This window comes from Leucopleurus acutus, assembly GCF_964270905.1.
Source record: "Leucopleurus acutus genome assembly, chromosome: 4".
In the NCBI taxonomy this organism is placed as follows: domain Eukaryota; kingdom Metazoa; phylum Chordata; class Mammalia; order Artiodactyla; family Delphinidae; genus Leucopleurus; species Leucopleurus acutus.
The window spans coordinates 81,043,726-81,070,602 of NC_139146.1; the positions used below are offsets into that span (position 1 = coordinate 81,043,726).

The following is a 26,877-nucleotide window of genomic DNA, read 5'->3' on the forward strand; positions in this document are numbered from 1 at the left end:
ACTCCCCACTGCAGATGCCAGCCACAAACAGAATGCCCAGGCTACCCACACTTCTGCCTGGAGAACTACAAATTTAGGGCTTCACATGACCAACTCTCAGGTTCAATAATTCACTAGAACAAATCACAGAACTCAGGAAACTGCTCTACTTACAACTGCAGCTTTATTAAAAAGGATAAAACTTAGGAAAAAACAAATGGAAGCAATGCACGGGGAGAGGTGGAGAACTAAGATTCCATGGCGTCTCTGGGCTTCACCCTCCTAGCCCTTCAAAGTGTTTGCCAAACCTAGAAGCTCCTTGAACCACATCTGTTAGGAGTTTTAGTGGAGGTTTCATTACAAAGGCATGATTGATTAAATCATTGACCACTAGTGGTTAAACTCAATCTCCACCCACCTCCCTTCCCTGGGCATGGGGTTGTAGGTGAGAGCAGGACTGAAAGTTCCAAACTTCTAATCTTGGCTTTGTTTCTCTCAGACCACTTCCCACTGAGGAGCTACTTAGCCTCCACTACTGTCTTCCATTACCTCTAGGCACCACCCCCATCCCATCATCTCACGAGCATACAAAAGACACCGTTACCACTCCAAAGATTACAAGGGTTTTAGGAACCCTGCACTAGGAACCAGGACAAAGACCAAATATTTGTTTCTTTATTGTACCACAGCAATCTGAATTTTTGAAGTTGGTATTATGAATATATAGTACTCATAAACAATTTTTTCTTCAAAATTGCTTGCCCTACATTATGTCCATAAACATATTAGTAATAGAATAATCTTAAAATGTCATTTTTCTGCAACTCATTCTATATTTCTAACCTCTGAAAAAAGTTTCCAAAAAAATCATGTTTAATTGTCTATTATTAATTGTTTACTGTGGATATAGCGACATAATGAAAATTCAATCAAGTCTGATGAAAAGTGGAGCATTAGATTACTGTAGTTCATTTATCTCCAAATTCTTTGACAGATGGAACTCATTTTAAGGTTTTTAATTGCTTTTGTTTATACCATTGAAAAAATTAATGTAAGAATCTAATTATAGTTTGGGGATAAAAAATTTTTTAACTTATTTTTTCTTCATTATTAATTAAAAAATTTTTTTTGAATTTTACAATTTTATTGACTTTTTTATACAGCAGGTTCTTATTAGTTATCCATTTTATACATATTAGTGTATCTGTGTCACTCCCAATCTCCCAATTCATCACAACACCACTTCCCCCCCTTGGTTCCCGTACATTTGTTCTCTATAACTGTGTCTCTATTTGTGCCCTGCAAACTGATTCATCTGTACCATTTTTCTAGGTTCCACATATATGCGTTAATATATGATATTTGTTTTTCTCTTTCTGACTTACTTCACTCTGTATGACAGTCTCTAGATCCATCCACGTCTCTACAAATGACCCAATTTCATTCCTTTTTATGACTGAGTAATATTCCATTGTATATATGTACCACATCTTCCTTATCCATTAATCAGTTGATGGGCATTTAGGTTGCTTCCATGTTCTGACTATTGTAAATAGTGCTGCAGTGAACATCAGGGTGCATGTGTCTTTTTGAATTATGGTTTTATCTGGGTATATGCCCAGTAGTGGGATTGCTGGGTCATATGGTAGTTCTATTGTTAGTTTTTTAAGGAACCTCCATACTGTTCTCCATAGTGGCTGTATCAATTTACATTCCCACCAACCCTGCAAGAGGGTCCCCTTTTCTCCACACCCTCTCCAGCATTTGTTTGTAGATTTTCTGATGATGCCCATTCTAACTGGTGTGAGGTGATACCTCATTGTAGTTTTGATTTGCATTTATCTAATGATTAGTGATGCTGAGCAGCTTTTCATGTGCTTCTTGGCCATCTGTATGTCTTCTTTAAAAATGTCTATTTAGGTCTTCTGCCCATTTTTGGATTGGGTTGCTTGTTTTTTTAATATTGAGCTGCATATATATTTTGGAGATTAATAACTTGTTGATTCATTTGCAAATATTTTCTCCCGTTCTGAGGTTATCTTTTCATCTTATTTGTAGTTTCCTTTCTTTGCAAAAGCTTTTAAGTTTCATTAGGTCCCATTAGTTTATTTTTGGTTTTATTTCCATTACTCTAGGAGGTGGATCAAAAAAGATCTCACTGTGATTTATGTCAAACAGTGTTTTCCTATGTTTTCCTCTAACAGTTTCATAGTGTTCAGTCTTACATTTGATCTCTAATCCATTTTGAGTTTATATTTGTGTATGGTGTTAGGGAGGGTTCTAATTTCATTCTTTTACATGTAGCTGTCCAGTTTTCCTAGCATCACTTATGAAGAGACTGTCTTTTCTCCATTGTATATCCTTGCCTCCTTTGTCATAGATTAGTTGGCCATAGGTGCGTGGGGTTATTTCTGGGCTTTCTATCCTGTTCCATTGATCTATATTTCTGTTTTTGTGCCAGTACCATATTGTCTTGATTACTGTAGCTTTGTAGTATAGTATAGTCTGAAGTCAGGCAGTCAGATTCCTCCAGCTCCGTTTTTTTCCCTCAAGGTTGCTTTGGCTATTTGGGGTCTTTTGTGTCTCTATACGAATTTTAAGATTTTTTGTTCTAGTTCTGTAAAAAATGCGATTGGTAATTTGATAGTGGTTGCATTGAATCTGTAGATTGCTATGGGTAGTATAGTCATTTTCACAATGTTGATTCTTCCAATCCAAGACCATGGCATATCTCTCCATCTGTTTGTATCATCTTTAATTTCTTTCATCAGTGTCTTATAGTTTTCTGCATACAGGTCTTTTGTCTCTCTAGGTAGGTTTATTCCTAGGTATTTTATTCTTTTTGTTGCAGTGGTAAATGGGAGTGTTTCCTTAATTTCTCTTTCATATTTTTCATCATTAGTATATAGGAATGCAAGAGATTTCTGTGCATTAATTTTGTATCCTGCAACTTTACCAAATTCACTGATCAGCTCTAGTAGTTTTCTGGTGGCATCTTTAGGATTCTGTATGTATAGTATCATGTCATCTGCAAACAGTGACAGTTTTACTCCTTCTTTTCCAATTTGTATTCCTTTTCTTTCTTTCTCTTCTCTGATTGCCATGGCTAGGACTTCCAAAACTATATTGAATAATAGTGGTGAGAGTGGACATCCTTTTCTTCTTCCTGATCTAACAGGAAGTGCTTTCAGTTTTTCACCGTTGAGACTGACATTTGCTGTGGGTTTGTTGTATATGGCCTTTATTATGTTGAGGTAGGTTCCCTCTGTGCCCACTTTTTGGAGAGTTTTTATCATAAATCGGTGTTGAATTTCGTCAAAAGCTTTTTCTGCATCTATTGAGATGATCATACGGTTTTTATTCGTCAATTTGTTAATATGGTATATCACATCAATTGAGTTGCGTATATTGAAGAATCTTTGCATCCCTGGGATAAATCCCACTTGATCATGGTGTATGATCCTTTTAATGTGTTGTTGGATTCTGTTTGCTAGTATTTTGTTGAGGATTTTTGCATCTATATTCATCAGTGATATTGGTCTGTAATTTTCTTTTTTTGCAGTATCTTTGTCTGGTTTTGGTATCAGGATGATGGTGGCCTCATAGAATGTGTTTGGGAGTGTTCCTTCCTCAGCAATTTTTTAGAAGAGTTGAGAAAGATGGGTGTTATCGCTTCTCTAAATGTTGGATAGAATTCACCTGTGAAGCCATCTGGTCCTGGACTTTGGTTTTTTGGAAGATTTTAATCACAGTTTCAATTTCATTACTTGTGATTGGTCTGTTCATATTTTCTATTTCTTCCTGGTTCAGTCTTGGAAGGTTATACCTTTCTAAGAATTTGTCCATTTATTCCAGGTTGTCCATTTTATTGGCATAGAGTTGCTTGTAGTAGTCTCTCCGGATGCTTTGTATTTCTGAGGTGTCTGTTTTAAATTTTCCTTTTTCATTTCTAATTTTATTGAGTCGTCTCCCTCTTTTTCTTGATGAGTCTGGCTAGTGGTTTATCAATTTTGTTTATCTTCTCAAAGAACCAGCTTTTACTTTTATTGATCTTTGCTCTTGTTTTCTTTGTTTCTATTTCATTTTTTCTGTTCTGATCTTTATGATTTCTTTCCTTCTACTAAGTTTGGGTTTTGTTTGTTCTTCTTTCTCTAGTTCCTTTAGGTGTAAGGTTAGATTGTTTATTTGAGATTTTTGTTGTTTTTTGAGGTAGGCTTGTATTGCTATAACTTCCCTCTTAGAACTGGTTTTGCTGAATCCCATAGGTTTTGGATTGTCGTGTTTTCATTGGTATTTGTCTCTAGGTATTTTTTGACTTCCTCTTTGATTTCTTCAGTGATTTCTTGGTTATTTAGTAATGTATTCTTTAGCCTCCATGTGTTTGTGTTTTTTACTTTTTTTTCCCCCTGTAATTGATTTCTAATCTCATAATATTGTGGTCGCAGAAGATGCTTGATATGATTTCAGTTTTTCTTAAATTTACCAATTGATTTGTGACCCAAATGTGATCTATCCTGGAGAATGTTCTGTGCACACTTGAGAAGAAAGTGTAATCTGCTGTTTTTGGATGGGATGTCCTATAAATATCAATTAAATCTATCTGGTCTATTGTGTCATTTAAAGCTTGTGTTTCCTTATTAATTTTCTGTTTGGATGATCTGTCCATTGGTGTAAGTGAGGTATTAAAGTCCCCCACTATTATTGTGTTATTGTAGATTTCCTCTTTTATAGCTGTTATCAGTTGCCTTATGTATTGAGGTGGTCCTATGGTCAGTGCATAAATATTTCCAATAGTTATATCTTCTTCTTGGATTGATCCCTTGATCATTATGTAACATTCTTTATTTTAAAGTCTTTTTAATCTTATATGATTATTGGTACTCCAACTTTCTTTTGATTTCCGTTTGCATGGAACATCTTTTTCCATCCCCTCACTTTCAGTCTGTATGTGTCCCTAGGTCAGAAGTGGGTCTCTTGTAGACAGCATATATATGGGTCTTGTTTTTTTATCCAATCAGTGAACCTGTGTCTTTTTGTTGGAGCATTTAATCCATTTATATTTAAGGTAATTGTCAATATGTATGTTCCTATTACCATTTTCTTATTTGTTATGGGTTTGTTTTTGTAGGTCATTTTCTTCTCTTGTGTTTCCCACTTAGAAAAGTTCCTTTGGCATTTGTTGTAGAGCTGGTTTGGTGGTGCTGAATTCTCTTAGCTTTTGTAAAGCTTTTGATTTCTCCATCGAATCTGAATGAGATCCTTGCTGGGTAGAGTAATCTTGGTTGTAGTTCCTTCCCTTTCATCACTTTAAATATATCATGCCCCTCCCTCTAGCTTGTAGAGTTTCTGCTGAGAAATCAGCTGTTAACCTTATGGGACTCCCTTGTATGTTATTTGTCATTTTTCCCTTGCTGCTTTCAATAATTTTTCTTTGTCTTTAATTTTTGCCAATCTGATTACTATGTGTCTCGGCATGTTTCTCCTTGGGTTTATCCTGCCTTGGACTCTGTGTGCTTCCTGGGCTTGAGTGGCTATTTCCTTTCCCATGTTAGGGAAGTTTTCAACTATAATCTCTTCAGATATTTTCTTGGGTCCTTTCTCTCTCTGTCTTCTCCTTCTGGAACCCCTATAATGAGAATGTTGTTGTGTTTAATGTTGTCCCAGAGGTCTCTTAGGGTGTCTTCATTTCCTTTTCTCCTTTTTTTTAAATTCTGTTTCACGGCAGTGAATTCCACCATTCTGTCTTTTAGGTCACTCATCCGTTCTTCTGCCTCAGTTATTCTGCTATTGATTCCTTCTAGTGTATTTTTCATTTCAGTTATTGTATTTTTCATCTCTGTTTGTTTGTTCTTTAATTCTTGTAGGTGTTCTTTCTTTAACTCTTCCAGGTTTTTGTTAAACATGTCTTGCATCTTCTCTGTCTTTGCCTCCATTCTTTTTCTGAGGTCCTACATCATCTTGACTATCGTTATTCTGAATTCTTTTTCTGGGTGGTTTCCTATCTTCATTTCATTTAGTTGTTTTTCTGGGGTTTTATCTTGTTCCTTCATCTGGTACAAAGCTCTCTGCCTTTTCATCTTGTCTATCTTTCTGTGAATGTGGTTTTTTTCCTACAGGCTGCAGTATTGTAGTTCTTCTTGCTCTGCTGTCTTGTCTCAGGTAGATGAAGCTGTCTACGAGACTTCTGCAAGTTTCCTGATGGGAGGGAGTGGTGGTGGGTAGACCTGGGTGTTGCTCTGGTGGGAAGAGCTCAGTAAAACTTTAATCCGCTTGTCTGCTGATGGGTGGGGCTGGGTTCCCTCCCTGTTGGTTATTTGGACTGAGGCAACCCAACAGTGCAGCCTACCTGGCTCTTTGAATGGGCTAATGGTGGACTCTGGGAGGGCTCACACCAAGGAATACTTCCCAGAACTTCTGCTGCCATTGTCCTTTTCCTCATGGTGAACCACAGCCACCCCTAACTCTGCAGGAGACCCTCCAACAGTAAAAGGTAGGTCTGGTTCAGTCTCCTATGTGGTCACTTCTCCTTCCCCTGGGTCCTGATATGCACACTACTTTGTGTATGCCCTCCAAGAGTGGAGTCTCTGTTTCCCCCAGTCCTGCTGAAGTTCTGCAATCAAATCCCTCTAGCCTTCAAAGTCTCATTCTCTAGGAATTCCTTCTCCCATTGCCAGACACCCAGGTTGGGAAGCCTGACGTGGGGCTCAGAATCTTCACTCCAGTGGGTGGACTTCTGTGGTATAAGTGTTCTCCAGTTTGTGAGTCACCCACCCAGCTGTTATGGGAATTGATCTTATTGAGATTGCGCCCCTCCTACTGTCTCATTGTGGCTTCTCCTATGTCTTTGGATGTGGAGTATCATTTTTGGTGAGTTCCATGTCTTCCTGTCGATGATTGTTCAGCAGTTAGTTGTGATTCCATTGCTCTCACAAGAGGGAGTGAGCACACATCCTACTCTACCATCTTGAACCAATCTCCGTTTCTTCATTTTTTAAAAATGTAATTGCTGTGTATTTTCCTTGAATGTTAAACATTTGAATAAAGATTCAAAAACAGGTACATGTATTTAGCAATATCTCGTTTAATTCTGTCTTGTAAAATTAAATTATATATACTCTGGAGAAAACTCAAAAATCCTATCCTAAAATGATTTCATTCACTTTTAAGATATTTATTTTAATATAGTTTCAGCTTATAAACAATTATACAAGGAATTAATAGAGTTAGAACTGTAGATTTCAACTCTAAGTGAAGGCATTTGAATCACTTTTGAATTATTTTCAAGCAGATAATTTTCCTTTTCAATATATAAGCCAATTTTTACCCCAGTGAATACTTAGGGTCCTAGGTCTTTAAAGTATAAAGTGGAAAATAGGATTACTTACAAAGGCTGAATGAAGTACATATGAAATCTCATGGATATCATAATCTGGTGGCTTTTAAGAGCTGTCTTGGTTGCTATAGTCAGAACCAACTAGAAATTACATTTTTCCTAATATAGCTCTGTTTGAAATGACACAAATTATTTTAAATTGAAATTTTTATTTAGTATAATGATTATATGTTTATAAATTGGGCTGAGAGACTTTTAGCCTGCAAATCCTAATCAACCCATGTTTCAAATGCTTCTTGGAGATGTTTAAAGTAAAATTTTATGGGTAATATTAAGTTAAATATTATATCCTATTTTGAGTCACATACTGTAGGTTAAAATTTAGTCATAGATTCTGAAATAAACAACCTGTACTCTCTGGTTCTGCCCTTAAATCAACTATAATGTCTGCACTTGATCCAACATCAATTTGAGATTTCATGTTTGTGTCTATTTGAAACTATGCAAAATAACAAGACAGATAATTAACTTATTGAAGTTTTGCTATGTGGTAGGTACAGTTCTGCAATCCTCTACATGTGTAAATTTAATCTTTGCAATAACCCTTTGAGGTTTCTAAAAGAGTAATTAGCTCACCTTAAGACCTCACAGCTAGTTAGTGCCAAAACTTGGATTCCAACAGTCAGTCTGGCTTCAGGGTCCATTTTTTTACTCATTACCATATATTCCTTGTTATATCACATTGTACTTCTATAAATAAATTGTGTTTCATTTAAGAGTTTTTTAGTAAATATAATTTTAGATTGAATACATGCTTAAAGAAGCTTTAAATTCAAATATTGATTGGAATACATGACCTAAGAGCCCCGTCTTTAAAATCCTGTGATTATTTTAATATTTTAAGTTATGAACTGTAAAATCAGGTAAGAAACATTCAATTTTCAGGAGTCAATGTCACAGCACTCTTGTCAGAATTAGAGGTAGAGTTTTCAGAGTTACTAGTATTCAAAGTGAATTACTGAATGAAACCGCCCAAGAAGAATGTTATTTTGGTAAAGGTGACTCAGAAAGTATAGTCAATAAGGTAAATAAAAAATTATGTCATATAACCCAAGAATAGAAGAACTATAGTTGAATAGTTCTATTCTATTCAACTATAGAATATTACTGAGTACTCAAGTATGATAAGATGGAAAAAGTTGACAAGGGATTTGGCAATGACAGGGGCATTGTGGAGTTAGGAACATATGCCTAAATAGAGTGGCTTTTATGAAAATGAGAAGTGACTGAGTATGAATTACGAAACTCTTGATAAATTTTTCAGGAAAGGATAACACAAAAGATTCTTGGAGAATCTCTGGGATCTGGAAGGTGTTTTGTTTTGTTTTGTTGTTTTGTTTTTTAAAGTAAGAAATACTAAAGTATGTTTGCTGATGAGAATGAGCCAATAGAGGAGGAGATACTGATAAAAGCAGGAGAGACAGGGGCACAGTTCTTGAGAAACGTCAGAATGAGTGGATATGTTGGCTTTATAAGAGCAGAGGCCCTTCTCTCATTATAATAGGAGGGAAGACAGTGTGTGTGGCTACTGTTGAAAGTAGTTGATAGATGTGGTGTTGGAAAGATGAGAATATTTCTGTCAGTAGTCTTGTTTGAGTTGTCTCAGAAGTGGACTCTGAGCCAAGGATTCAGCTCAAACAATTTATTAAGGAAGTGCTTTCAGAGAAAATCAGTAAGAAAGTAAGGGGAAGCAAGGGGATAGATAAGAGGAAGAAGCTATGCAAGGTTGTCATTTTGGGTGAAGTCTCAGACTGACCCTGATCCTAAAGGGAGCTCTGGAGTGTAAATTACACTTTGGAACTGTCCAACCATAAGGCATAGGAGCTGGAATTCTGTAACTTCACACCTGTTAATAATTGATTACAGGCTTGCCAAAGTTGGGTGGGGGTTGGTTGTAAGAGTGGAACGTAAACTCCCAGACACTACTGGCTGTATGGGCATAGCAGCTCTGGTGCCCCAAAACAGTCATCTGTGGGTCACAGGGGCAAGTTTTTAGCAGCTAAACATGCAGCAGATGAGTGATAAATTCAGGAGCTGTGCAAGCGATTGTGAGGTCTAGACAGTGTACCAGTGCATTTGCAACTTTTAGATTGTTTCTTTTTTTTTTTTAAGGAAATAGGAGGCAATATTCAGCTAAGGGGGTTGGGATGAAAAGGAAGTTTGAGGTTGAAGGAAGATGTGAAATATTCCTTATAGGGAAGGGGGAAAGCATATGTGCTAGGGGAGTTTAGTTGGCTTTTGGATATTGGCTGTTAGACATTTGTTGTCATGAATTTAACGTGTCTTCAGTAGTCATGGTTGTGTGTTTTTTCCATCAATGCTCACCTATCCAGGGTTGCATATTTTTTCAAATCATTAAGGATGAAAGGGGAAGTGAGAAAGTAAAGGTCATAGAATCTAGTCTGGCCAAGCAGGAAAGGATGGACACAAAAGGGGTGATATATAGTGAAAATGTGGAGAGACAGAAAAATGGGAGGTCTGGAGATGCTACTAGGATAATAAAAACAAGAGGAAATAAATGATGGTAGTAACTATTTGATGGCAAGAACCTCAAAGGATCTGGGGGTTTGGACAGAAGAGAAATAGTAGTTTGGCAGTGCCACTTCTACTGCCTGAGTTGTAAGAGAACCAATATTTGAGTTTGTGTGGTCTTCAGGGAAGGCACTGTCAGCAGGCAACAATTTTACTTAAAGCATGAAGGTGACAAAAACACACAGGGATGAAGATTAGAATGTAGGGGAATTTGTTGATATTGGACCCTGAATTTCAGAGGACAGTATGGAATTTGGGGGTTGGAAGAGAAATGTGGAAATTTGGATTAGATTAAGGGATATACAAAGAAATTTTAGAGTAGTGGATGGAACAAGCTTGGAACCATTTTTGTTGTCCAAATTCATTACTTACTGTCTTCTTGCAGTCACTTACAATCTTGGGCAATAGAGTTCCTACCCAGTATCAAAGGAAAATCCCCCTAGATGGATGAGAACACTACTTACACTCTGCCTTAGATACATACATACATTTTCTCCCCAAATTCTAGAAAATACCAAGATACATAATCTTAAGAATCACATCTCAGGCTATTTAACTATATTCCAATTTCATAAAAGAAGGCTAAAATGCTCTATGATTAAAGGTAATAAATAGATGATCACTGATTGGCAAATTAATCATCTCAAAGGTTATGTGCTACATAAATGGACTGAAAAACTTACCAACACACTCTGGGTGCATATCAGTTTTCCCTAATTCCAAGGGAATACCTCTTATTTAAATAAAAACAACATTAAGGTAAACAGCACTCTTTCAGACTTCAGCTTTTCTCATTCTCCTACTCTCCAGGAGTGCTTTTTAACAGGAGTGTTACTTTGTTTTAGAAAAGTTTACCTCATATTAAAAGTGGTGAAAGCATGTAAGTCATAGTTATTTTAAATAAAGGACTGTGTAGTAAATCATTGGATTTGTAATTAAAACGTGTAGACAGTATAGTGGAATGTTAAGTGTCTTGAGCTACTCAGTCCACACTTGAAAATTTCCTAATCTGATTTCCTCTTGGCTGAATCCCAATTGTTGTTGGATTTTTCCACTACATACAATTATGTATTTTTAAAAGATCTGTCAACAAAGTCCCTGGCACTTTTATAAATGTGCTATTTGAGTATGTATTCTAGAATACTCCGGAATGTCGTCTGTAGAAGTTAACATTTTCACTCAGACATTGAAACGTGCTAATACAAAAATTCTCTCAGTTCCAGAACTGAGATTGATAGTGTAAGGTTATAATTTCAAAGTGCCTAATTATGAGATAAAGAAAACAAGCAATCAGTATGAAAAGTAATAATTTATCAGCAAAAGTATTGACATGATTGAATATTAATATATTACATATACCAAGGTGTAAGTTTAAAAAATGGCACATGTTCTTTACAATAGTCATTGTCATTGCACTCTTCTCCTTTTCCTGCCTTCTTTGAATTTACCACATCGTGCTCAGTTAGGTGTAGAAAGATTTCTAAAATTGCCAGATCTCCCACTCAGTAACTTTCATTCATTCAATAAAACAATAAAAATGTAACATCTCAGTTAATACCCACAGGCACCCTATTGGTAAAATGATTATGCTCATTTATTTCTATTAGATTTTTTAATGTTTTAAAAAATGTTATAATTTTTTCCCAATTTTTTCTGTTAGCTTTTCGGTAAACTTTCCCTTTTGCTTGCTAACATACAACTTGAATGCTTTGACTAGTTGCATGTATCTTCTCCCAGCCTGTCACGTCTCTGTTGATTTTGCCTTTGTTACAGAGAGCAATATATATATTTAAATCATCATTTTTTTTTTCCTCTATAGCTTTTGAGGTCTTTGGAGGGCATTTTGTGTTCCTTATATAAAGAGCCAAATTTCCAACATCATTTGCCAAATAATCCATCCTTTTCCTCCAGATTTGTGCTGCTGCACTATTCCATATCAAATCTCTGTTTCTGTGCTCTCTCCTATTCTGAGGACATACACTTCGTTCCTCTACCATTACCACATTATTACCAAAACTTGCTTAGTATCTGGTAGAATGAGTCCTCCCATTTTGATCATCTTCTTTCAAAACTGTTTTAACTACTCATAGACTTTCATTTTCTTTCACATAAATTTCAGAATCAGTTTCTAAAGTTCTTCTGATATATTCCTTACCATTCTGGAATAATTGATCAAAATATTAATGCACCATTAGATTTTGCTAATTAATAGCTTACTTAGGATTTTTATGTAAGATTTTAAATAAAATGTTCTTATTTATTTTTTATTCTCTTAAACTGTCCCTACGTAGTAAGTTATAGTAGTCTCATAAAGTTTTTCTTCCTTTTTGTTTAGGCCTGTCCTATGTGAAAAAAGGATTATTTGTTACTTTAATATTAGATAGAACTTACTTGTAAAATGTTTGGGGTCTAGAGGCTTTTTGGAGATGTGGCAACAGAAGGATAATTGTTCATGTGCATCTATGCATATTTTATTAGTTATTGATTTCTAATTTAACATCACAATCATCAGAGAGTACATTCTGATTGATGTTGATTCTTAGTACTTTATTGAGGCTTCCCTTTGGCCTAAAATGTGATTGATTTAAGAATTGTTATTTTGGTATTTGGAGTTTGTGTATCTATAAAATTGGATTTATTTACTATATTTGCTTAAATTTTCTATAACATTTAAAAACTTTTCCTCACTGACATAAATTTAAGATTATATTTAGATTTTTAGTAATAAATTTAATTAGGAACAACAGCATCTTACAGGGCTTCTGTATTAGAAGCAGAATTGTGGTGGAGATCTTGTGTCATTAACTAGGTCTACTCATTGTCTAGGTAACTAGCTGGGGCATAGACTATTCTTTTCTTGGTCCATTAAACTCTAAAAAGATCCTAGTAAGACTGTTTTATTCATTGTGAAGGTGAGTAAACTAAGTAATGAAGGTTAAATTACTTGACCAAAATTAAATAAAACTTGTCTGCTTCCTACTGTGTTTCAAGGCCTCCTTTTGTTCCATTTATTGGCATCTTTAGTAAGTACAAACATGTTTTAAATACTCAGTTGTGCTTTTTTTATGTTTTAGTTGTTCTTACAAGCAGTTTATAATAAGGTGTTTATTCACAGAAGGGTTATGATGAATGTTTCTGTTGCAAGTTGTTGAAATGAGAGGTGATGATAACATATGGTATGAGAAAGAGTATAACAGCCATTCAACCTGTCAAAACACATTTGGCAAGAATATCAAAAAGTTATGAATTCCCTGACTTATTTTACTTAAGTTAAAAGTTTGTGTATCTTCTAAGTTGCAAAAAAAAAAACCCTGAAAGTAATATATTCTTTAAAGTACTTCCTCTCTTTGAATTCCAATGACCAGATTTTATCAGCTCTCTTGTTCTAAAGAGTCAGTGAATTCTAAGACTCATGTAAGTCTGAAAAACACTGTCCCTTCAATAGTGAACCAGGAAACAGGATTTTAACTATAAGTATGAATAAATAATACATAACTTGCCATTATTTTATAGATCTTGAGATGTTTCTTACTAAAACCAGTTTTCATAGATTACAAGATAAAAATTACTAATTAGAAATACAGATTTCTCTTTATATATTTTGTCATTTACTTTATCTTTCCTATTCAAAGTTTCAAGTTTTCAAAAAATCATAAGAAAATATTAATAAAGTTCAATTTTAGAACATATATCTCAATGAATTTTCATGAACATTTCACATAATTTTATGTCCTTTTTTTCTTACTTAATGATCAAATGATTACATTTAGTGAAACATTGCAGTTACTTAATGGACTTTTTGACACTGAAGATACAATATATTTATGAAATAAATTTGGATTTCTCATGTAATCCAGAGGACTCTGGGTTTCTAATTTAATGTTCATTAGGCATCTGAATATAACCCATTTCAAATAAGAATGTAAAAATTCATAGCATTTACTAAGCCTAAAGAAATCTTAGAATGAAATATTGGATAAACTGAAGCTTTCTAAATGCAAATAATAGAGATCATTTCAGAAAGAGACAGTGGTTCCCTCTTCCTCTTTGGATTTCTACTTAATATATGAATTTCCAAAACACTTAAAAGGAAAACTGTGTTTTTTCCCTATAGCTTGTTTTTTGAGGTCAGAAGGTCAATACACAACAGTAAATGTAATAGCACATATGTATATAGTACTTTTTTTTTTTTTTTTTTTTTTTTGCCGTACGCGGGCCTCTCACTGTTGTGGCCTCTGCCGTTGCGGAGCACAGGCTCCGGACGCGCAGGCTCAGCAGCCATGGCTCACGGATAAAATGGCTCAAGGATAAAATGTCTGATAAAAGAAATGTGGGGGGCTTCCCTGGTGGCGCAGTGGCTGAGAGTCCGCCTGCCGATGCAGGGGACGCAGGTTCGTGCCCCGGTCCGGCAGGATCCCACATGCCGCGGAGCGGCTGGGCCCGTGAGCCATGGCCGCTGAGCCTGCGTGTCCGGAGCCTGTGCTCTGCAACGGGAGAGGCCGCAACAGTGAGAGGCCCACGTACAAAAAAAAAAGAAAAGTGGATATGCTAAAGAAAGGAGGGTCTTTTTTTCTTACTGTGCCTTGAAAATTGTTTGTACAATATGTTTTACCTCATTTTCAGTGTCACCATTTATAAATTCTAAGATAATCTGTAAGTTCCTATTAATGTCTTCCAAGAACATCTTAAGCCTTTGTGTCCATATTTTCATAAAACCTTAAAATAATTGCAGTAAAATTGTTTCAGTCCTACACCTTGGAATGAAGTTTTGTTTCAATGGACTTTCATTGGTAAATCAAAATGAAAATTATTCAGCTTTAGAAACTAGTTACATAGATATGTTTTTTAGAATAAAAAAATGAATCTATAGCATACACTTTAGCACCATAACTGGTGGCAACATTATCATCAATTTAATTTAGATTTGATGGAGAGACATTCTAAAACTAGATACTCTAAGCCAATAGAATATCTGACAAAATGATGGAAGGCACTGAAATATTATAGATAATCTTTAGTGATCTTTAGATTTTGAACCATTGTATATTATTCATGTCATCCTGGAAGTAAAATTAATGAATAGTTCTTTGCCATTAGCATGCATTTCTATACTGAATATGAACTAGGGATTCTTATAGCTAAAACATACAAATTAAATGCTTTAGCAATTATTGCATAGGCTAAGACACTATAAAAATTACTCTAAATTATAGTTGCTTAAACTTATATGGGTCTAGAATAAGTGGTCTAAATCTAATACAGTGGCTCCACATCAATAAACAGCTTTCTTTCTAGGTCTGTCACTTTCTCCTAGCAAAAGAGAAGGAAAAAAAATTGTCAAAGGAAGGCCAATTCCAATCCTTTAATTGGCAAGACCCAGAAATGTCACAGTTCACTTCTGTGCACATTCCTGTGGACACTACTTAAACACATAGCTATAGCTAACTCTAAGTAAAGCTGGAATTGCTATCTTTGTTATTGACTAGAGCAAGCGACTGATCCCCACAATTACCAACGAAACTGCTGAACTGCACCCTGATATCTCTCTTTAGTGGTTCTCATTAAAGTCAAACATCTCACTCCAGCAATTACAGTGCAAGTTCTATATTTTATTTTTTGAAACATTTGGATAGCTTAATAAAATTTCATAGAGTATTTTTGCATGTTTTCCTACATGCTAATGTTTGAAACTTTCTTTACTTAACATTGTACTATACAGATTAAGTTACAGTCATTCCAATCATGAACTTGGCATCACAGATGGAACATATTGATGCAATGGGAATGCATATAATGGAATAAATATCATGTTATTAAGTTCTGTAACTTTTCAATGTTAGCAGAAGTACAGGATTTTCTTTTTTGGCACAGTTTACAGCTGTTAAATATGATCAATTCTTAAAAATTCTTCTCTCTTTATCTTTTCACATACCCATGGCTTTATTTAAATTTCTCTTGGAATTTCATTTCCTGGCTTAAAACTCTCTCTAGTCTGGCACTGCCCAATTGAACTTTCTGTGAAGACAGAAATGTTCTAGCTACGCTGTCCAATATGGCAGCTACTGAAGCTTTTAAGTACTTGTAATGTAACTAGTGTGATTAAGGAACTGAATTTTAAACTTTATCTCATTTTAATGAATTTAATTTTAAACAAGCCCATGTGGCCAGTAACTCCATATCAGACATCATGGTTAGTCACTCCCTGCTCCATCTACAAACTTATTTCTGCCACATCTATTTTATAGCATAATATTACTCCTGAAACATCCTCAAATGAATTTAACTATTCAACATTTTTTTTTTGGTGTTTTTTTTTTTTTACATCTTTACTGGAGTATGATTGCTTTACAATGGTGTGTTAGTTTCTGCTTTATAACAAAGTGAATCAGTTATACATATACATATGTTCCCATATCTCTTCCCTCCTGCGTCTTCCTCCCTCCCACCCTCCCTATCCCACCCCTCTAGGTGGTCACAAAGCACTCAGCTGATCTCCCTGTGCTATAAGGCTGCTTCCCACTACCTATCTATTTTACGTTTGGTAGTGTATATATGTCCATGCCACTCTCTCACTTTGTCACAGCTTACCCTTCCCCCTCCCCATATCCTCAAGTCCATTCTCTAGTAGATCTGTGTCTTTATTCCTGTCTTACTCCTAGGTTCTTCATGACATTTTTTTTTCTTAAATTCCATATATATGTGTTAGCATACGGTATTTGTCTTTGTCTTTCTGACTGACTTCACTCTGTAGGACAGACTCTAGGTCCATCCACCTCACTACAAATAACTTAATTTCGTTTCTCTTTATGGCTGAGTAATATTCCATTGTATATATGTGACACATCTTCTTTATCCATTCATTGGATGATGGACACTTAGGTTGTTTCCATCTCCTGGCTATTGTAAATAGAGCTGCAATGAACATTTTGGTACATGACTCTTTTTGAATTATGGTTTTCTCAGGGTATGTGCCCAGTACTGGGATTGCTGGGTCATATGGTAGTTCTATTTGTAGTTTTCTAAGGAACCTCCATACTGTTCTCCATAGTGGCTGTACCAATTCACATTCCCACCAGCAGTGCAAGAGTGTTCCCTTTTCTCCACACCCTCTCCAGCATTTATTGTTTCTAGATTTTTTGGTGATGGCCATTCTGACTGGTGTGAGATGATATCTCATTGAAGTTTTGATTTGCATTTCTCTAATGATTAATGATGTTGAGCATTCTTTCATGTGTTTGTTGGCAGTCTGTATATCTTCTTTGGAGAAATGTCTATTTAGGTCTTCTGCCCATTTTTGGATTGGGTTGTTTGTTTTTTGTTATTGAGCTGCATGAGCTGCTTGTAAATTTTGGAGATTAATCCTTTGTCAGTTGCTTCATTTGCAAATATTTTCTCCCATTCTGAGGGTTGTCTTTTGTTCTTGTTTATGGTTTCCTTTGCTGTGCAAAAGCTTTGAAGTTTCATTAGGTCCCATTTGTTTATTTTTGTTTTTATTTCCATTTCTCTAGGAGGTGGGTCAAAAGGATCTTGCTTGATTTATGTCATAGAGTGTTCTGCCTATGTTTTCCTCTAAGAATTTGATAGTTTCTGGCCTTACATTTAGGTCTTTAATCCATTTTGAGCTTATTTTTGTGTATGGTGTTAGGGAGTGTTCTAATCTTATACTTTTACATGTACCTGTCCAGTTTTCCCAGCACCACTTATTGAAGAGGCTGTCCTTTCTCCACTGTACATTCCTGCCTCCTTTGTCAAAGATAAGGTGACCATATGTGCGTGGGTTTATCTCTGGGATTTCTATCCTGTTCCATTGATCTATATTTCTGTTTCTATGCCAGTACCATACTGTCTTGATTACTGTAGCTTTGTAGTATAGTCTGAAGTCAGGGAGCCTGATTCCTCCAGCTCCGTTTTTCTTTCTCAAGATTGCTTTGGCTATTCGGGCTCTTTTGTGTTTCCATAGACATTGTGATATTTTTTGTTCTAGTTCTGTGAAAAATGCCAGTGGTAGTTTGACAGGGATTGCATTGAATCTGTAGATTGCTTTGGGTAGTAGAGTCATTTTCAGAATGTTGATTCTTCCAATCCAAAAACATGCTATATCTCTCCATCTTTAATTTCTTTCATCAGTGTCTTATAATTTTCTGCATACAGGCCTTTTGTCTCCTTAGGTAGGTTAATTGCTAGATATTTTATTCTTTTTGTTGCAGTGGTAAATGGGAGTGTTTTCTTAATTTCACTGCCAGATTTTTCATCTTTAGTGTATAGGAATGCCAGAGATTTCTGTGCATTAATTTTTTATCCTGATACTTTACCAAATTCATTGATTAGCTCTAGTAGTTTTCTGGTAGCCTCTATAGGATTCTCTATGTATAGTATCATGTCATCTGCAAACAGTGACAGCTTTACTTCTTCTTTTCTGATTTGGATTCCTTTTATTTCCTTTTCTTCTCTGATTGCTGTGGCTAAAACTTCCAAAACTATGTTGAATAAGAGTGGTAAGGGTGGGCAACCTTGTCTTGTTCCTGAACTTAGTGGAAATGATTTCAGGTTTTCACCATTGAGAACGATGTTGGCTGTGGGTTTGTCATATATGGCCTTTATTATGTTGAGGGAAGTTCCCTCTATGCCTACTTTCTGCAGGATTTTTATCATAAATGGGTGTTGAATTTTGTCGAAAGCTTTCTCTGTATCTATTGAGATGATCATATGGTTTTTCTCCTTCAATTTGTTAATATGGGGTATCACATTGATTGGTTTGCATGTATTGAAGAATCCTTGCATTCCTGAAATAAACCCCACTTGATCACAGTGTGTGATCCTCTTAATGTGCTGTTGGATTCTGTTTGCTAGTATTTTGTTGAGGAATTTTTGCATCTATGTTCATCAGTGATATTGGCCTGTAGTTTTCTTTCTTTGTGACATCCTTGTCTGGTTTTGGTATCAGGTGATGGTGGCCTCGTAGAATGAGTTTGGGAGTGTTCCTCCCTCTGCAATATTTTGGAAGAGTTTGAGAAGGACAGGTGTTAGCTCTTCTCTAAATGTTTGATAGAATTCGCCTGTGAAGCCATCTGGTCCTGGGCTTTTGTTTGTTGGAAGATTTTTAATCACAGTTTCAATTTCAGTGCTTGTGATTGGTCTGTTCATATTTTCTATTTCTTCCTGATTCAGTCTTGGCAGGTTGTGCATTTCTAAGAATTTGTCCATTTCTTCCAGATTGTCCATTTTATTGGCATAGAGTTGCTTGTAGTAATCTCTCATGATCTCTTGTATTTCTGCAGTGTCAGTTGTTACTTCTCCTTTTTTCATTTCTAATTCTATTGATTTGAGTCTTCTCCCTTTTTTTGTTGATGAGTTTGGCTAATGGTTTATCAATTTTGTTTATTTTCTCAAAGAACTAGATTTTAGTTTTATTGATCTTTGCTATCGTTTCCTTCATTTCTTTTTCATTTATTTCTGATCTGATCTTTATGATTTCTTTTCTTCTGGTAACTCTGGCGGTTTTTTGTTCTTCTTTCTCTATTTGCTTTAGGTGCTAGGTTAGGTTGTTTGTTCGAGATGTTTTCTGTTTCTTAAGGTAGGATTGTATTGCTATAAACTTCCCTCTTAGAACTGCTTTTGCTGTATACAGACAAAGCTATACAGAGAAAGCTATACAGTCTCCATTGCCATTTGTTTCTAGGTATTTTTTTATTCCCTCTTTGATTTCTTCAGTGATCACTTTGTTATTAAGTAGTGTATTGTTTAGCCTCCATGTGTTTGTATTTTTTGCAGATCTTTTCCTGTAATTGATACCTAGTCTCATAGTGTTGTGGTCAGAAAAGATACCTGATGCAATTTCAATTTTTCTAAATTTACCAAGGCTTCATTTGTGACCCAAGATATGATCTATCCTGGAGAATATTCCATGAGCACTTGAGAAAAATGTGTATTCTGTTGTTTTTGGATGGAATGTCCTATAAATATCAATTAAATCCATCTTGTTTAATGTTTCATTTAAAGCATGTGTTTCCTTATTTATTTTCATTTTGGATGATCTGTCCATTGGTGAAAGTGGGGTGTTAACATCCCCTACTATGAATATGTTACTGTCGATATCCCCTTTTATGGCTGTTAGTATTTGCCTTATGTATTGAGGTGCTCCTATGTTGGGTGCATAAATATTTACAATTGTTACATCTTCTTGGATCAATCCCTTGATCATTATGTAGTGTCCTTCTTTGTGTCTTCTAATAGTCTTTATTTTAAAGTCTATTTTGTCTGATGTGAGAATTGCTACTCCAGCTTTCTTTTGGTTTCCATTTGCATGGAATATCTTTTTCCATCCCCTCACTTTCAGTCTGTATGTGTCTCTAGGTCTGAAGTGGGTCTCTTGTAGACAGCATATATATGGGTCTTGTTTTTGTATCCATTCAGCCAATCTGTGTCTTTTGGTGGGAGCATTTAATCCATTTACATTTAAGTTAATTATCTATATGTATGTTTCCTATTCCCATTTTCTTAATTGTTTTGGGTTTGTTATTATAGGTCTTTTCCTTTTCTTGGGTTTCTTGCCTAGAGAAGATCCTTTAGCATTTGTTGTAAAGCTGGTTTGGTGGTGCTGAACTCTCTCCGCTTTTGCTTGCCTGTAAAGGTTTTAATTTCTCCATGAAATCTGAATGAGATCCTTGCTGGGTAGAGTAATCTTGGTTGCAGGTTTTTCTCCTTCATCACTTTAAGTATGTCCTGCCAGTCCCTTCTGGCTTGCAGAGTTTCTGCTGAAAGTTCAGCTGTTAACCTTATGGGGATTCCCTTGTGTGTTATTTGTTGTTTTTCCCTTGCTGCTTTTAATATGTTTTCTTTGTATTTAATTTTTGACAGTTTGATTAATATGTGTCTTGGCATATTTCTCCTTGGATTTATCCTGTATGGGACTCTCTGTGCTTCCTGGACTTGATTAACTATTTCCTTTCCCATATTAGGGAAGTTTTCAACTATAATCTCTTCAAATATTTTCTCAGTCCCTTTCTTTTTCTCTTCTTCTGGAACCCCTATAATTCGAATGTTGGTGTGTTTAATGTTGTCCCAGAGGTCTCTGAGACTGTCCTCAGTTCTTTTCATTCTTTTTTCTTTATTCTGCTCTGCAGTAGTTATTTCCACTATTGTATCTTCCAGGTCACTTATCCGTTCTTCTGCCTCAGTTATTCTGCTATTGATCCCTTCTAGAGTATTTTTAATTTCATTTATTCTGTTGTTCATCGTTGCTTGTTTCATCTTTCGTTCTTCTAGGTCCTTGTTAAATGTTTCTTGCATTTTATGTATTCTATATCCAAGATTTTGGATCATCTTTACTATCATTATTCTGAATTCTTTTCCAGGTAGACTGCCTATTTCTTCTTCATTTGTTAGGTCTGGTGGGTTTTTATCTTGCTGTTTCATCGGCTGTGTGTTTCTGTGTCTTCTCATTTTGCTTATCTTACTGTGTTTGGGGTCTCCTTTTTGCAGGCTGCAGGTTCGTAGTTCCCCTTGTTTTTAGTGTCTGTCCCCAGTGGCTAAAGTTGTTTCAGTGGGTTGTGTAGGCTTCCTCGTGGAGGGGACTAGTGCGTGTGTTCTGGTGGATGAAGCTGGATCTTGTCTTTCTGCTGGGCAGGTCCACATCTTGTGGTGTGTTTTGGGGTGTCTGTGGACTTATTATGATTTTAGGCAGCCTCTCTGCTAATGGATGGGGCTGTGTTCCTGTCTTGCTAGTTGTTTGGCATAGGGTGTCCAGTACTGTAGCTTGCTGGCCGTTGAGTGAAGCTGGGTGTTGGTGTTGAGATGGAGATCTCTGGGAGATTTTCACTGTTTGATATTACATGGAGCTGGGAGGTCTGTTGTGGACCAGTGTCCTGAAGTTGGCTTTCCCACCTCAGAGGCACAGCACTGACTCCTGGCTGCAGCACCAAGAGCCTTTCATCCACACGGCTCAGAATAAAAGGGAGAAAAAGTAGAAAGAAAGGAAGGAAGGGAGGGAGGGAGGGAGGGAGGGAAAGAGAAAGAAAGAAAGAAAGAAAGAAAGAAAGAAAGAAAGAAAGAGGATAAAAGAAAATAAAGTAAGGTAAAATAAAATAATTAAAATAAAAAATTATTAAGAAAACAATATTTTTAACAAGTGAAAAAGAAACAACAGAAAACCAGACGGATGGTACCCTAGGACAAATGGTGAAAGAGAAGCTATACAGACAAAATCTCACACAGAAGCATACACATACACACTCACAAAAAGAGGAAAAGGGGAAAAAATAATAAATCTTGCTCTCAAAGTCCACATCCTGAATTTGGATGATTCGTTGTCTATTCAGGTATTCCACAGATGCAGGGGACATCAAGTTGATTGTGGAGATTTAATCCGCTGCTCCTGTGGCTGCTGGGAGAGATCTCCCTTTCTCTTCTTTGTTCGCACAGCTCCCGGGGTTCAGCTTTGGATTTGGCCCCGCCTCTGCGTGTAGGTCACCGGAGGGCGTCTGTTCTTTGCTCAGACAGGACGGGGTTAAAGGAGCCACTGATTCGGGGTCTCTGGCTCACTCAGGCCGAGGGGAGGGAGGGGTATGGAGTGTGGGGCGAGTCTGCGGCAGCAGAGGCCGGCGTGACGTTGCACGTGTGCACCGTGCGTTCTCCCGGGGAAGTTGTCCCTGGGTCCTGGGACCCTGGCAGTGGCGGGTTGCACACGCTCCCCGGAAGGGAGGTGTGGATTGTGACCTGTGCTCTCACACAGGCTTCTTGGTGGCGGCAGCAGCAGCCTTAGCATCTCATGCCTGTCTCTGCGGTCCGCGCTGTTAGCCGCGGCTCGCGCCCACCTCTGGAACTCCTTTAAACAGCGCTCTTAATCCCCTCTCCTCGCGCAGCAGGAAACAAAGAGGGAAGAAAAAGTCTCTTGCCTCTTCGGCAGGTCCAGACTTTTTCCCGGACTCCCTCCCAGCCAGCCGTGGTGCACTAACCCCTTCAGGCTGTGTTCACGCTGCCAGTCCTCTCCCTTATTATTTGGTGTTTTATTCTTTGGGAAAGAAATTCTGTATTTTCATTGTGAAAATAGTCTAATAATAACTATGTGATATTTATCAAACACAATATGTCAGACACTGTTCTGAGCACTCGATACACAGTATATCATTTCATTATCACAAGAAAATTACCACCATTTTATAGATGTATAAAATGACACAACCACAGGCTAATTAATCTTTGCCTAAGATCAAATAGCTAGTAAGTGAATTAAGTTAGGATGTAAACCTCAGGCAAACTGGCTTCAAAGCCCAGGCTCTCACTGTATTCTTTACCCTTTCATCACCCTGGAGAGTAAGGTTTTTTTTATCAGTGGTTCTCTTTGTTCAAAATGCATCACAGTTGGAGCCTTTCTAAGAGCTTTACTTGTATATGCATAATATCAGAAACTATTGCCTCTTGCAAGAGGTAAGAGAAAAGAGGACACAGTTTTCTGTTTCTTTTCTGTCCTATCACAATTCACTGAGTAGCAACTATGTTTGTAAAAAAATATCCAAAATATCCCCTAACTAGTCTTTACTAATTTGGTGCTTGGATCTCATTTTATCAGGATGATACTAAATAGATTAGTATATATAAGTGATAATGAACAGGTGCCATCTGTTTGCTCGTATTACTACAAAAGATTATTCAAAATTTTTTCTCAGTGCACTATCAGAAAGAATTTTAAAGTAGTTGGGTTGATTATTTTTAAAGAGCTATAATGTTCAGATTTAACTCAGGTCAATCATCTGCAAGTTAACATTACTCAGAAGTGCACTGTCCATAATTAAGTAATCTTACCTACTAATATTATACAATAAGAAGACCTTTAGGTGACATGAAATCTGTCATTTTAAGTATGCCCCCAAGCCTTTTCCAGATTGCTCATAAGATTTCTCATTCTCTAGAGAAATGTGATCTCTTAGAAATAAATGTCTCTGTCAAGTCACAAGTAATATGAGCATATGATGAAAAAATGGATTTTTTTAGTCTCATAAGGGATATTGCAGTATTGTAAAATTGATTTTATTCCTCGTTATTTAAGTTCTCATGGTCATTTTAGCATTTACCTTTTAGATATAAAGGGAAGTTTATGATGCCTTTTAGGGAGGTGGGGGACAGAGGCCTTTTTGGGGACCAGGAGAATATTTTTCATATGAAATTCTTTGTCATAAAATGCTAATGTTGGTGTTCTTGTCTTTATGTCTATGCATTCTTTAGCTATGAGGATAACAGACCCTTCATCAAGTAAGAATGACCTGAATGGCTGATAAATTCCATTTATCAGTGTGGTCCCATGAACCAGCTGTCAGATCAGTACTGAAAAATCATTAGAGCTTCTGTCATTCACATTGAGGCAGAAGAGCAAACTGTGCAGGAAAATAATCAGGCATACAACTTCTATGCAGAATAAATATGCTGCAGGTGTATTGCCAGAAAAATTCTGCTTCACCTCTTTTAATTGGATATCACCTGAATTTAGTGCCACAGTAATAGCAATTTCATGTGGTACAGACTTGTTTTGCTTTTAATAGACTTCTCCTTTCATTTCGGTGTGCTCCTCTGTGTTGCATATGTCCTCATTTCTGTTGTTTGTTTGGACATCATTCATCTAAAATTATTTCGTGATTTAGTGTTATATCTTCAAATGATCTCAGGGGTATGAAACTACCCAACTGCAAATGAAACTAATGAATTTTTAGGTTAAATATCCAAAAGGGGAAAATATCTCCTTCAAAAATTAAACTTTACATATGCAAAATTGTCTCTTTCAAATTCGATACATCACTTGATCGTTGATCCAATTGTTTATGAACATATCTTTTAAATTTCTAAAACAAAGCTACAAGTCTGTACTAATCTATAAGCAGAAACACAAATGCTAATATTTGGGCTTTTTTTCCTTTGTACATTTTAAAATTACATGTCCTGTAATTAAGATTGGCAACCTTTGGGTGACCTTGCTGTAGACTTTCAGTTTGTTCTTCTGGTGAAGAGTCCTTTGTTTTCATTTTCTCCAATACCATTTCACTTACTTCTTCATGCTCTTGCTTATTTTTTTCTTTTGAAGTTGGGCTCATCACTCTTTTATATCATTAACACTTGGGCCCATCATGTGTTTTCTAGTGGATAATAGCTGGCTTGAGTATTTTATCCTATCATTTTATTTCTAAATCTGAATAGCAATTTTGACTTAATGGTGACTCTTCCCATTTTTCCTTATTCCAATACCTGTAAACAAATAAGAGCTTTACTTTGAAAGTTCCCATACTTCTGAATCTGCTTGTAAAATAAGGTATTAATATTAAGATGTTTTCTAATTTGTATAAGCAAACATGCCACATACAATGGCAAGCTTCCTTTAGGGATTCTTTATTCAAGAGTATTAAAGTTTTAAATTAAGCACATTAAATTTAGTGGATGTTTACATCTGAAATATAGTGGCTGATGGTTGTAGAAGGAAAATGGTAAATATTTGAGATTAATTTTAATAAGACTTTAATAATATTTGACTACTTTGGGACATATTTTTCTTAAGACGTAGTTCTCTCTGAAAAATTTATTAAACCCAGCTTCAGATTATAGTAAACATATGTGATTTTCCCCCTTCATTTTGTAAAGTTTCAATCCCCATATTTATTCCTTAGACAATGTAAGTAGCAGATAGCAGTCTGCTAAAAATAAATATTAGATTACCATGTTCAGGAAGGTATACTGGGAAAGGAAAAGGTGGGCTCATAAGAGTATAGAGATCTAGACTGTTTTGGTCCTATTCTATATACTTAGAGAGAAGTTGAGAAGACTCCATTTTCAATTATTGGATTCCCATCTATTGGAAAGATTCATTTTATTTTGATAGTAAATACATAATACATAACTACAAATATATGGACTTTTGTCACCCATTTATTACTATTGTGAATGGCAGCTTGGAGGAAACTAAGGGAATGGAGTGAGAGTGAGAATTTGTCTTCCATTCTGGACTACTTTGTTCATCCCTCTCCATCCCATTCTCAGCTTCATTTTCTCCTGTGAGTTTGCAGACATTTCAAAGACATGAAGGTGTCCTGAGCTATTGGGCTTCTTTTCAACAAAGCTGCCAATTGCCCGATATCCAAAGTCTAGTCCAACATAACCCAAGACACAGCAATCCAAAGGTTGAAAGAGTAGATGGTGATCTAGAGGGAAACTATTTTTTCCCATTTACTGTATCTCACACTTGTTCTACTTAACTATAGAATCAGACAAATAGAAGTTTAAAATTTTATACAATCTTCCATATACTGGTTCCTTCTGTTCTTGTCTGTAAACACTAAATTTTTTATGGAAAAAGAGGAAATTTGGAAAAATGGGGTAAAAGTGTATCAGATGAAGAGTCCAATCAAACAAGTGTTTGATTAATGGAAAGAGTCCAATCAAACAAATGTTATCATACCAATGAGACCAGTGGAGACTAACATAGCTTTACAGACTCTTCCCCCTTGCCATTCACCATAATTACATCTCCATACCATTTGCGTATGTGCTGCAAATACATGAATAATTTAATAGTACAAATCTGCTTTTGCATAAGTGAATTTCTGTGTTTATAGCATTTTCATTCATGTATATCTCCTCAAGCTTGAAAACATGTAAGTTCTCATTAAAATCTTAAAGTACTTATACCACCTGTCTTACATTTTCTGTCAATAAAACTGTAACATTTTTTTCAGTGTCAGTATTGTTGATACAATATGACTGTGTTAATTAAAGACAAATTATTTGATAACCCTTAATTTTCTCTTCTCTCTGCAGGTCATGGGTTATAGGTGCAATAGCTCTTCTCTGCCTATTAGGATTGACCTGGGCCTTTGGACTCATGTATATTAATGAAAGCACAGTCATCATGGCGTATCTCTTCACCATTTTCAATTCTCTACAGGGAATGTTTATATTCATTTTCCATTGTGTCCTACAAAAGAAGGTAAGCTAGA

At 36.0% G+C, this 26,877-nt stretch overlaps 1 protein-coding gene across 10 annotated transcripts in view; it reads left to right on the forward strand.

Moving 5' to 3' along the window:
* Window positions 1-26,877, forward strand: part of ADGRL3 (adhesion G protein-coupled receptor L3) — an 860,202-nt gene that overhangs the window by 793,158 nt on the left and 40,167 nt on the right. For all 10 annotated transcript variants that reach the window (XM_082838915.1, XM_082838914.1, XM_082838913.1 and 7 more), the window contains one exon: window positions 26,699-26,867. In XM_082838915.1, the coding sequence (XP_082695041.1) occupies window positions 26,699-26,867 (169 nt within the window). The remainder of the gene's footprint in view (window positions 1-26,698; window positions 26,868-26,877) is intronic.